General features: G+C 41.5%; 1 protein-coding gene across 7 annotated transcripts in view; it reads right to left on the bottom strand.

Moving 5' to 3' along the window:
- ACACA (acetyl-CoA carboxylase alpha) overlaps positions 1-13,408 on the bottom strand; it is a 278,851-nt gene that overhangs the window by 30,715 nt on the left and 234,728 nt on the right. For all 7 annotated transcript variants that reach the window (XM_053654887.1, XM_053654891.1, XM_053654894.1 and 4 more), the window contains 4 exons: positions 11,081-11,177; positions 7,907-8,003; positions 6,814-6,949; positions 161-338 (listed from right to left, as the gene is read on the bottom strand). In XM_053654887.1, coding sequence (XP_053510862.1) covers positions 161-338; positions 6,814-6,949; positions 7,907-8,003; positions 11,081-11,177 — 508 coding nt within the window. The remainder of the gene's footprint in view (positions 1-160; positions 339-6,813; positions 6,950-7,906; positions 8,004-11,080; positions 11,178-13,408) is intronic.

Genomic DNA, 13,408 nt, shown 5'->3' with positions numbered 1-13,408 from the left:
CCAACTTACACTATTTGGAAAGTCCATTTTTCTGACCTTGGCGTCCTCTGGGAAGGGACCGATGCAAATTAAGTTCTCCCAGTTATAATGATCTCCAGGAGGAAACCAATAGCTAGGGGATCCCCAGAAGCAGTGAATGGAAATGAGGAAGGAGTGCTACCTGCTTTCTCGGTCAGCGTACAACTCCATGTGCCGGGGGTTGATGGTGGGGTCAATCACGACCCAGGAGCCTCCCCGAAGCTCAGCCTGGGGAGGAATGTAAATCATCACAGGCTGAGAGCACTCCCGTAAGCCATCGACGATGTAAGCACCAAATTTCAGCACTTGGTCGTACATATCTATGGAGAATGAGACAAACTAGAAATCAAGAAACAGCACTTCCAAACACTGTTCACATCATCGCACACACAGAGAATAATATTTATATGATACCTTGTGTCTCCACGAGGTGGCCAGAGGTGACAGGTCTGAGGGTTCAGCCACCTCAGGTCCTCTTTGGCCACCCTGAAGACTAAAGGGATTGGTAGCTACACCTGTATTCAAGACGCCAGGGGATCTTTGAAAGCACGGAGAAGTGCATGATCTTTCACAAGATTCAGGGTGCAGACCCCATGGATGGCATATCCATTTTATATGCTCCCTGAATTTCTGTGTTCAGGTCTCACCACATTAATTCACAGTTGCTCTACAAAGGTTGAGTATTTTTCATGTCAATATGTGATCTCTCTCACTACATTAACTCTTCTGAAGGAAGCACTATTCAAGCTCTCTTCAATTCTTCTCATGATACTTAGCATATGATAAACCCTTATATGTGCAGCTAATGGGAAAGGATCCTTCAAAAACTGCATCTTTCATCTTTGTATCCCCAGTGTCCCGTCCAGTGCCTGGAACATAGTCAGTGCTCAGTAAGTGTCTGTTGAATGAATGAGCACATACACACTTTGGAAAGCACACAGTGAGAAAGGAAAACTAATTCTTTACAGGTTTCATTTTTATCAGGGTTTCAGGGAGAGAAAACATTTAAATGCATATGTATTTATTGGAAATGTCTCACAGACACATAAAAAGAGGAGCTACCTCTTTACTTTGCTAAAGAGTACACATTGTAATATCCCCCAAGGCCAGGAGCAGCTTGAAGAAAAAGGATACCTGGTACATAAATAAAGCGAGTCCTTGGAAAGTAGGATCAGTTATTTATTTCCCAATAATTTATGAACTTCTTCCCTTTTCCTAGCTCACCGAAGTCTAAACATTGCTAAAGCTTGAGGTTTATGATTCCAGATGTTTAATGAGTACTTCAATGGGTCCTTTTTAAACACCAAATAACAGGTTCAACAGGGTTCAAACTTTCCTATCAAGGAGAGGATCTCAATTTGGAATAAATCAATTCTGGAACTCCAAAGCAAAGAAGCATTTTCCAGGAAGTTAAGAGCAAAAACCAAATAGAAATTGCTTTCATTGAAGCAACTGGCAAATTAAACTGCCACCTTCTCCAAAGTAAAAATGGCTCTCTTTGGAAACCGTTAGTGAGCACCGTCCATTGCAAGTCTGTGAAGACTTCAGAAATTCCCAAAATCCAGCCGCTGCCCAAGAAAAAACTCCCTACTCTATGAGGAATGTGTAGGATCATATATACTGTATGTATGATCAGAGGAAAGACATTTATTCCTCTGGGAGGAAAGCAAAGACCAAAAAAATTTACTGCTAATTACACAACTGCTGTATGAAGAGCAGGGAATAAAGGACTTTAAGCGCTTTACGCTAATTCTGTGGTTATGAAAATAATTGCTCAGTTCAAATTATTTTAACTAAATTAATTCTTTAGTGGATATTTCAACCAGTGATACATAATAAAATAATTGTGTAATTAGCAGTGTATTTTTCAGCGCTGCCAGGACTACAGTCTCAGAACAAGTAACGGAAAGGAGTGACCCTCAGTGGTGTCAGGCACAGAGAAGAAATGGAAAGCGCAGATGAAGGAGTAAAACACCAGACAAACGGCAACCAAAAGGGCATCCTATGTAAAAAAGGAAAAGGCAAATTAGAGGTAAATGAGGGGAAACTTTCCAGCCTCTTCATTCACTTGTTGGTTAAAAGATACATCTACATCAAAATCTATCTCTGTACTCTCTGTAATAGACCCGGGTCCTCCAACAGAAAGGGGGGTGACTTCATTTAGAATGTACTTCCATTTAATTAACTTTAAAACGTTGATTTCTAGTATATGCAAATAGTTTGGGATGAAGCTGAGTGTGTGTGAAATGGACTTTGGTCCCTCTTTTTCATCATCATGGCTAATTTACTGAGTATCAGCAAGCATGATTACATACACACACACACACACACACACACACACACAAATTATTTAGTCGTCAGAAAATCATCTTGTTCTCATATCCAAGTTACAGGTGAGTAACCTCAGGCTTAAATAAGGAAGTGGCAAAGCTAAGACTCGAACCCAGATCTTCTGGGATCTAAAGTCCACCTCCTGCTACCTCGTTCTTAACTTATCGTCCTTACTGCACAGAAGGGGCATGAGGCTGAGGCAACCTGCTTCCTAGCATCTGATTCAATGGCTGAGTGAAACAGAAACCAAAAGAGACTTGAAAATGATTCAGTATTTCTGAATTTTGCCTGGATTCTTTGTATGATCAGAAATATCAGAAATTGTACTAATGGTACTACCAGCTTACACATGACGGCCAAACAATTATCTTCAGGCCCCAAGACTGAGCAGAAAAGGGGCATCAAGTTAACAACTGGGGAATGAAAACAACACCTCCACGTAGCCTGGAACACAATTCAACCATCAAAACACCAAAAAAGCAACAAAGGCTATTGAAACATAAACAAACACACAAACAGACAAACTCTATAAACAACGGGCTCATATTGAATCCCACCTGCCCCAGACCACACATTTTGAAGGGCAGGTTGAAGCACTTGGCAACCATCTGACACGCACTTGTCTGAAATCCATATTTAAGAGACAGAGAAAATCACAGCCAACAATAGCAGGGGAGGGGCTATTCCCAAGGGTTTAGGCTAGACATCAGTCTAGGGAATTTCAAAGCTATACATATGCTGACTGTCAATTCTCGAGCCTTAAGAAATGCAACTGGGAATATAAAAAAAAACTGACAGGTTCTTCATTGGAGAGGTGGGAGCTTAAGCACTCTGAGCAAAGAATATCTTCTTGAATGGTGATCATGCAGTCTTTCCAGTGATGTTCTTAGCATCCAGACACCAACCCTGCCTCGGGCCTTCACTGTTACACAACATGGATAAACCGTGGCCACCACATGTACCAAACAAGGGAGCAGGGTGGTAGGGTATTTCCACAGTGCCCTACACTTTCAAAACTGGAACAGATTGTATTGACTTGGAAAGAGATGCTGTTAGAAGCTGGAGGTAAACACTAGGCATATACAAACTGCACACACATAATGTCTCTCATGAGTTCATTATGCCTGGCTGACACTGTATTTCAACATCCAAGTAATCAGAGACTTTAAAATAGACTCTCATTCCAGTTAAAGTTTTCAATAAATGTTTTTTTATTGTTATTTATAACCTGTCCCAGGAAAAAATAATAAGTATAACATGAAAAGCCAACTGAGAGTGACCCTGTAGCACCAGCAGTGAGGCGGCTTAATATCACTGGGATTTGCATCCTATCAAGCTATTCATGCTGAGGCTGGGACCCTGGTGCTAATTTCTAGTAAATTTCACGCTTGATGTCTCCCTGTTGTGGGTCATTGCCGGTTCGTCTAAATAAACTGCTTCCAAATGGCTCCTCCATCTAAATATTCAGCCAGTTTTTATAATTTAATTTTGCATTATGCTGAATAGCCTTCCGGCCAGATAGAACTCATTGGAAAAAAAGCACCAATACCATCTTGACATGCTTGTATTTATTTATTTATATTTTTACTGCTCGAATTAGACCTCCTAGGCCGACTAGTAAAGAGTTTTTTTTTCCCTCTCCACTAATGTCAATTTTCAGCATAGCAAGAGCTGTCTCTAATCTTTTCCTACTCATTACACACAATTTTGGAGCCATTTTACCCACAGTGCAGTCGGCTCCTGGCTGTGTGTTTGTGTGCACTGGGGGATGGCATAATTGTTTATTTTCCCTCCCTGCACAATCCCCAGCCAGTACTGAAACCAAACTGCAAACATCTCCCCAAGGGATAAGGAACGACTCTCAGCTTAGGTCCCGTTACATGAGATAATATGCAGAAAACATCCTGACCTGTATGTAAATATGAAAGGCGATATACTTCCTTCCACCTCCTCCTTCCACACGGATCTCTACCTTCCCCAAAGCTTTTTTGTTTTAAGTGATGTGTAAACAGATGCAGCAGCACCAAAATTCAGAGAACAGAGCCGGCCCTGGTGTGTATCAGGCCAATAACTCATTTTTGACCAAAGACCGAGGGAAGGAAAAACAAGAGGGGTTATTGTTTAATGAGCATAGATTTTATGTTGGGGATGATGAAAAAGTTGGGTAAATGCGTATCTGGTGGTGATGGTTATGTAACATTGTGAATGTATTTAATGCTGCCGATTGTACACTTAGAAACTGTTAAAATGATAAATATTGTTATGTATGTTTTACTACAGTAAAGAACCATAACTCATGTCTGAGCTCTTGTCACAATAACCAAGGACAACTCCAAAGTAGAGGGGCGGTAGGTGAATAATAACTTCTCAGGAACCTAGCTCCTCTATTCTAGGAATATTCTAGTAGACTGGGTCTGGTCAAGATTCTAAAAATCAGCCAACTGTGCTGCAGGAAGTCAGACAGATCTGTGTTCCTTTCCCAAACCTGTCATTTCTAGCTAAACGATCTTAGCAAATTTACTTAACCTAAGTTGCAATTTATGTAAATTGCAGATAATAATATAACCTACCCCTCAGAGGTGCTTGTTGTGATGATTATGTAAGACAATGCATGCAAAATGGTTAGCCATAGTTTCCAGTGGAAAGAGTTTAATGAATCTTAATTGTCGTCATTCTTACTGTTACAGGGCTACCAGCCAATCTAGGTCTGAGCCAAAATATGCAGTGGAATTGAAGCTTTTCCTACAAGAGGCACATGGCAAACTTTTGAACTCTGAAGTTGTTAGACAAAATGGTCAGGCTGACTTATTTCTAAGTAATGTCAGGTAGAGTGAATCTGCAGTGGCCCTCCAGAACAGATGTAACTAAGAACTAACAGCACTGCATTCTCTCTTAAATGTTAATGTAAATCTTATAGCCAAGAAGTTTGGGATCGAGTGAAATCTTATACTAAATGAAACTCACATATACAAATGAAAAGGGTTTCAGGCTCCCTCTCCCCAAATTTAATATAGCGTCATCCTCTTTTGAACACTGTGGTATTTTGCTTATACTTTATACATTATGGCTTTATCATTCTTCCCAAGATGTTTTTCTCGATTCCTTGAGGTTATGTCTGTTTCTGCCTTATTTTTGTTTTGTCTGCCATAGCTAGCATAGTTTCTTGCACATAGGAACTCAAAAAAAAAAGGGTAGGATTGACTTGTTCAACCTGTACTCTCAATATTTCATGGTATTACCACTGCTTTATTATCTTGGTCAAAAAACATCTTACCCTGACAGTCTATGAAGGTATACAAACATTGATTCGCATTTATTGTCTAAGTCTCCCCTAAGAAAAGCATAAAATGTGGTAGTTCAGCAAATATGGGCAAAGGGGAACTTTTCAACTAGAATAACAAAAAAACCACTCTAGTCTTCTACATTTTGCCAGGAAGTCCTGGCCATCCAGGGCTTTTCCGAGCCAGGTAAGGGAAAATTGTTGGCATAAGGCTCTAATTAATCTCTCTCCAGACACAGCTGATGATCTATAAAAGGGTTCTTCCCCAGCGTCCTCCCTCAGAGCAGAGACGCTCCTGCCCCAACGTATTTCTGGGTGCCCTGCTGAGAGTTCATGCTTTCACACTTTTCCGGTCACTCTGCTGACGCCAGCAGTACCAACCCCTCCCTGCCTCCCTCCATTACCCTGGCCCACTCGACTCCACTTCAGAACCCTCAGTTCTGTGATGCTCATCAGCATTCTCATCCTCTCCTGCCATGTAGTTCTGCCCTCAGCATGGCCACAAATCTCTGGCCACTGTAGAGAAAGAGCTTCACTATTCAAAGAGGCAGGGTGTGTTTCTGGTGGTGCTCCCCGAGCTGTCCACAGTGGTTCTACACACAGGATTCTCAGCAAATGGGGACCCTGGCTGCCTAATCACTAAGCAATTCCCACAGTGCAGAGCAGTCTTTGTAATGAAGGTCTAACATTCCAGAGTCACAGGCCCAGAGCTGTTTTTGGATAATAATAAAGCATATCACAAATTACCACAAAGAACAGCCTCTGGTATGGACTTTGTTTGTTTTCTCCTGGTAAAGGCTAATTTCAGTATCTGTCTTGGTCATTGTAGAGTGTTGAAGAGTAACAGAACAAAAAGTATGCCCAGAAAAGAGGGACAGAGACTAGTACAATCATATTTCTCCAGGACCATTATTCACCTGTGAAAGCTAATCCATAACAGCGGTCTACGTACGTAGATAACACTAGCAGACTGTTCTACGTTGTATGGAATTGTAAAACATATTGAATTTTCCCATTCAAGTTGCCACTGAGAAGATATCCCAGAAGGTGCATAATCCCCCGAAAGGCTAGGTCAGTGAGCTTCCAGGACACCCAGAGGCTCCACCCAACACAACGCCCCCCACCCTGCTGCAGGGTTCAGGGGAATCAGTCATGCCCCTGCAGCCCAGAGGCAGGCCAATCACCTTTCATCCCACCAGAGAAGCCTCTCCAGTTAGCAAAGACCATCAGGGGCAGCCCTTCACGGTTGAAGTCCTTGATGCCCTGATAGGTCTTAAATGCAGAGTCTGGGAACCAAACCTGGCCAGCTTGCTGGATTATCTATTGGGGAAAATAAAAGAGGAAGACATAATTAACAATACCATTTGAAGGGGAATCTCTCCAAGGTGAATAAGGTTCGACTGATTAAAAATTCAAAATCAAACTAAACAAAAACTGTTGTTCATCCAGGTGTTCTCTAAAGTAGGAAAAAGATCCTGGATCTTTGACTTTGTTACACATCCCTCTCTTTGGGTCCTGCTTACACCACCTCTCTTCAGTCAAAAGAGGGAAACCTCACTGCGTCTAATGGAAGAATACATTCTCAGGATCCTGTTCCCTAGGGCAACTTTACATTCAACTCCGCTACTCCTCAAAGTGGCCAACTCTACACAGGCTCCCGGCCTTCTCACCTCCGTGCTTGGTGTGGCTTTTCCTATCCTGTGGTTAACCAGCAGACCCTGATTAACCACAGGATAACTTGATGGGACCCTGCTGAATAACCTCCTCCCTGATCTCCCTCATTCCTCATTTTCTGGATCTTATCATGATGTGAAAATGTTATCCATCCTTTTATAAAGAGGTGGGTTGTGGTGTTCACAATTTGGCGGACTCCATTATTAATTCTAGTAGTGGGGGGGTGGGGGGGGTGTGTGAGTGTGTGTGAGTGTGTGTGTGTGTGTGTGTGTTTGGAAAATCTGGGGCCAAAGAGGCCCGCCTCAACATTGTTTCCGCTGCCTTTCTGTAAGACCATGTCCCCAATAAAAGTAGACTGTTTTCTAACATCAACAAGACAATGGTAAAGGCCTATTTAATTTTTCAGGCAGAATTTATCTTGTAGCACCTTTAGAGTCACCTTAAAAGTTCAGTACACGATGGTCTGAAATCATTCAAGACTGCTGACTGCCCTTCCCTCTAAAATTGGTGGTTTGCAATGCTCACAATATATCCACAAGCTCTGCAGAAGGGAAACACCTCTCCAGGCAAACACAGGTGTACACAGTACTCAAGGTGACCCACCTTGGCTTCAGAATCCAGGTTTGCAGGATCAGCTGGGATACTCAGTTCCACTGTCCGGGTTTCTACAGCAACTACTCCCACAGGTATTCCCCCTAGTCTGATAAAAAATGAGCCATGTAAGAACCTAATGTATGTCAACATTACAGCTAGTCATTTATTTTCCAATCTTAAATCAAAACATTGTGGGGTGGGGGGGCGGGGAGGGCGGACTAGAAACAAACACAGAGAACAGGGGGAAATCTGACTTGTCTAGGGATAAAATGTGAGATTTTAGATCTGGTGAATATGGCAAGTTTTTGTAAATGTGGTGGGAAACTACCCTCAGAATCACTCCAGTTCCCCACCACAGGATAAATTCAACCCGAGGGTTGTACCGAGGGAGCTCCTAGCACTTAGGCTCAACAGCCCAGCGCGTGTGCATGCACACGCTGCACACACACACCCATCTCTGTGGCTGGCAAATGAAATTTCAGTTACCACAAAGCCTCTCTGATGAAGATGGAGGAAAGTGGTCCAAAAAGTAGTAGGAATTTGAAACTCTCAGGAAGTGCTTTATAAAGTGATGGCATTGCGGAAGTAGAGCTGTAGTTTTCTATGGAGTACTAATAACACGGTTCCAGGTAAGATCTGAGGGGGTACAGTAGGTCTCACCATTGAATGTGTGGATGAAGAGTGTGTGGGTATGTAATAGGGATAAAGAAAAATATGTGCCAAGCGTAGGGAGGTGGTTAAACAACTTTCTTTTTCAGTGGAAAAGGGCACTGCAACAGGGATAACTTTGACTAGTAATCTTGGTGAAATAGGTGATTTGTATTGGAAGTATATATTTAACGTCCAAGCTTCGTTAATTTTAAAAACTGTCCAGGAGCTCAAAGCCTGTGCATCTATCTCTGTGATACCCTCCCAACTTGGCCCTCATAAAGATTTCCTAGTAAAAATCAGAGAGAGAGAGAGAGAGAGAGAGACAGAACACGGCAAGGTACAGGGTGAGTCCTTACTTGAAAATGTAATTCAATCTCCACTTTCGCAGCCGCACTCCTTGGGGCTGGGGCTGGGATGGGTTATAGTCTCTCATTCCCCCAAAGCATCTCCATAGCAAACTTTTCCATGAAGGATGGTCTTTGGATGAAACATTGGCTACTGGAAATGGATTCTTGTCATCACAATAGGCCTGAAAGGGGCCTGAGTGGGGACCACCCACCCCCTTGTCACTTGCCTGCACTGAATCAGAATCAAAAGCCCTCCAGACAACCAGACAATGAGCAGGAGGTACACAGGAGGGTTTAGAAATATTTCTGTTCACAATGATTAACAATCCAACTGGAAACTTGTAATTGCAAAAGCCACCCTAAATCGGTAACTTATAACTTATATATTAGGGCCCATGTGACCTAATAAAGAACATCTTTATCCGAGTATTACAGTTATTTATTGAACTTGAAAACAGCTCAGAACAACTTCTGTTTTCTATTATACTTCATATAAATTTTATCAGGCTAGCACATGAAGATGCTACATCTTGTTTTATAGTGTGTCCCTGGACAAGGTGCCATGGAATAATAAAAGACAATTTACAGCCAATAGCACACATATTCCAAACATACATACCAAAGATGAGTTTTGGCAGCACTTACAGTAACAATCCCAGAAGAATACATTTATATTTATTTCTTGAAATGCCATTGCTTTGGAAAGAAGCTAGCTCCATTTGTGTTTTATATACTGGGAGCATGTGTATGTATTTGGAGCAAGAAGCCCAGAACTCATCGGATGGAAAGAAGGAAAGAAGTCAGAGTGAGTGTTGTAATAAACAACGGCAGAGCTAACCAAAGCCAAGACTGACTGAACTTGCTCAGACAATCCCTGTTCTTCCAATCACAAGTGTAAACCGTCATTCTCTTGTTTCCTGTGGGAGGATCTTAAAAACCTTAATAAAGGTTTGGCTTTTGGAGGGTTAAAATCTGTCATGTTTTTTACAGACAGGAAAACTGAAGTAGAAAAGATAAAAGCCAAATTTTCAGAACAGTTGGTCTGAGTGTGGTGTGAGGACTCTCTATAGTAAACTGATAGGTCCTGGCTAGGAGGGTTTTCTTTCTAGTGCAACCCCCACCTCCCCCTCCCCAGTGGGAATGTTACCAGGCACAGAGAATGATAATTCTCACCAGGACCCAGGAGCCTGGGTTTAGGTGGAAGACCTGAGATGCAACAGAAAATGGAGGCTGGTCCCCGTGGGTTTCAGTCTGGGCTGAATCCACGCCTGGCTTGTTTAGAGTCATAGTGGAAGATCCTGTCTGTGGGCTCTGCCATCTGATGGCTCCTTGTCCCTGGCAGCATGAGCCGTGCTGACCTGCTGTACTGAGGGAACTACAAAGCCTGGAATTATTTTCGAAGCTAGAATCTAAATCTCAACCCAATGTGGCATGTTTGAGAATCTTGAGCAGATGCCACTTTTCACCAAGATAAGAAAAACGGATTGCCCCCAAGAGGAAGGTGAGCTCCAGATGTGGGTCCCTGGGGCAGCATGTCTCTGCAGTGCAGGAAGAGATTAAGATCAGCCTTGGCAGGTACTCATTATGGCGTGTGCTACAGATTATTTCGTGCAGAGCTTGCTGTTGAGTGAAGCACTTCTTGGAGTAGGTATTAAAATTTAATAGAAACTTCAATTTCCTACTTGAAAAATATAGGTATCCCAGGTTATTTTACTTATTCTTGTTTCAGGTAAACTTTTTTTTCTTTTTGTAATTCTAATTTGGTAGTGCATTTCTTAAATAATCTAGATGCCATGACGGAACTTCTTTCTACTTACATAGAGAAGTAGATGAGACTGATTTACTTGTCACCTGCTTCTGAAAGAAGGTAGTTTTTGGGAAGGTGGCAGGGGTCGCTGGTGGGCTGTTGCTATTTACAGGCCTCAACTAGCTTTTCTTTCAGCATTATAAGAAGGAAATACGGTCAAAACCAGACGTTAGATTAAATGCATCACTGAAATGACACACTAAATGATTACTGGGGATCAGTGCTCCGGTTATGCTGCCTTAGATGTGACCATAATCCAGTATTCTTAGAAGTTTAGACAAAGAGAGTATTATTGGTAAGGACCTATGTAGTCATGGCCCTTCCCACTCTTGTTTTTAGTTGGGATGAAAGGAGCTTTCAGAACAAGAGAGCTCTTACCTGGCTCTGCCAACCACCACAGTCTGTGCCCAAGGTTGCATGATTTCTGAGAAAGACCCGTAGTCAAAAAATCCACTTAACCATTGACCTTTCTGGGCTACAGAAGGAAAATAAAGAAAACAAGAGAGAAAAAACAGTCAGTCCATTAAAAACACACTGCAATTGGCAATTTTAAGGTTGGATTTGGGCAATTATTTGGGGGAATTTGTTGTTTTTAACCATAGTATAATAGAGGGAAGCATTAGGCAGCTGCGTGTTTGTCTGTCTTCAGACATCATCTGCTATTCCATTTGCTAGGCTGCATGAAAAGTCTCATTTATCAGCAAAAGCATCATTTATTGTTAAACGATGGGGTTCAGCTAGCAGAGAGTTTGCATTGCTTTTAAATAAACAACTTGGCTTTTTTCAAAACACCACAAACATTTGTCAATAGGCAGCCAAGTCATCAAAGATGTTTTCAAAATGTCTATTTCTATTTCAAAACTCAGCTTACAATTTTGTCCGATTCCATTGACTTACTTTTAATGGAAAGCTGAACATAGCTGAGTGATAAGTATTAAATGGTCAGATGAAGATCCAAATTTGGGGAAAAGAAAAGGGACTCAGCCTTTCACTAGAAAAGCAATGAAATATACATCCACTTTATTTACAGCTGACAAAGTATAATCTTTCCATAAGAAAGGGCCATGCCCACACACTCTTGACAGAGAGCAAAAAATATAATGGTTTAAGATGCACACACTTAATGTCATTAGCCTCTCTTGCACATAGAATTTCCTTCTCTGGCAACACATGTAACTTTCAACATCTTTCTTTAAGAAGAAGAGGCAAAAACAAAATGTTTTGCTCCACAGGTATCCATGTTTGACCAGGACCCCATAAAAGCTTCTGCAAATAACTTCCTAGCTTGCCCTCTCAGCTCATGGTTTCTCAGTGATTCTTCTAATTTGAACATGGTCCTCTGCCCCCTAAAAACCCAAGTCCAAAACCAATTAAAAGTGGAGATCTGAGCAAGCTAACCTCTGCTGACTTAAACAGGATGGAGAGTGTTTTATCAGGACTAAACTTGTAATTACTGTGTTCTACATTCCTTGCCTCTATGGCCCCAGTGTAAAATGTGATCATCCATTTCAAAATTATCTCTCTATCGTGAGCCCAAAGCTGATCGTTTAGATTCTGGCCTCGTGTTGGGCGTCAGTTTGAAGAATATCACAGCACTATCTCCTCTAATAAATGACTTTAACTTTTCACCTAGAAGATATCTGCTTCAACTTATCACAGGGAATCATCTGCTTTCTTTAACGTTTCCACTAAATTAAAATCTGAAGTCACTCGGTTTGGGAGCGAGTGTTAGCAGCACACAGACAGCAGGATGAATTACCAGGGAGTCGGTGAAAAAATATTATTCAAAAACTAGAAAACTTAGTTCATCACAAATTCTACCTTATTCTGTAGATCTCATTAATAATGACGAAGATAGTGCCCACCTGCTTATACATGCACACTCACATGCACGCGCATCTGTTCACCCCAGGAAGGAGAGCTCAATCTTTGATGGTGGTTCTAAACCAAATTTATGAATGCATCAGGATACTGTAATTTTAACTTCTATGTTTAGATCATTTTGTAATTCTTACTTCAATAACGATGATTTAGAATTACAAAATTCATTTCAAAATGGAAATATTTTCTTCCTTAAAAACCTTCCTGCCCTGTATGTTGACTGGGGGCTATAACTAGTGTGGGGGGCTTGGCTGCCCTTGGAGAGCAGGCTATGTTCAGTTCAAAGGCTGAACTCAGAAGCCAGCTAAAATGGCTCCCAGTAAGTCCAAGGAGAACACTCACTGAATCTTGTTCTGGATTTTCCCAGAAAAGTCCTAGATTTTATCTCGGACTCACAGTTGTTACCATAATAATGGTATAAAAGTGAAAGGTAGGGAGATTACTATGGTGATTTTTCTGGCTATGTAAGAAAAACTATTTCATTTTATTAAGATCAATAAGAAAAGGCAGTGAAAGACAACAGGTAAAATTTTAAATTATAATCAATCTTCCTCTGGTGATTTTTATGCACTATTTATAATTAGGCTTCAGATGAAGCCCCAGCTCCTAAGTAATAGCTGTGTGACCTTGTACAAATCATTTAACTTCTCTGATCTTGTAAAAACGATGATCTCTTTGTATCTCTGAGAGGTAGTAAGCCCAAACAAGACAATGTATACAAAAGTGCTTTGTCACACCACCTGGCTTAGTGTGGGTGCCCACAAAGGGTCTTTGGTCTTTTATTAGGTCTTTTATTTGGTCTTTTAAGGGTTTATTAGGTCTTTC

This window comes from Artibeus jamaicensis, unplaced genomic scaffold (assembly GCF_021234435.1).
Source record: "Artibeus jamaicensis isolate MK-2021 breed Jamaican fruit bat unplaced genomic scaffold, CSHL_Jam_final contig_1998, whole genome shotgun sequence".
Lineage (NCBI taxonomy): Eukaryota > Metazoa > Chordata > Mammalia > Chiroptera > Phyllostomidae > Artibeus > Artibeus jamaicensis.
This window is presented reverse-complemented; position numbering and strand designations above follow the sequence as displayed.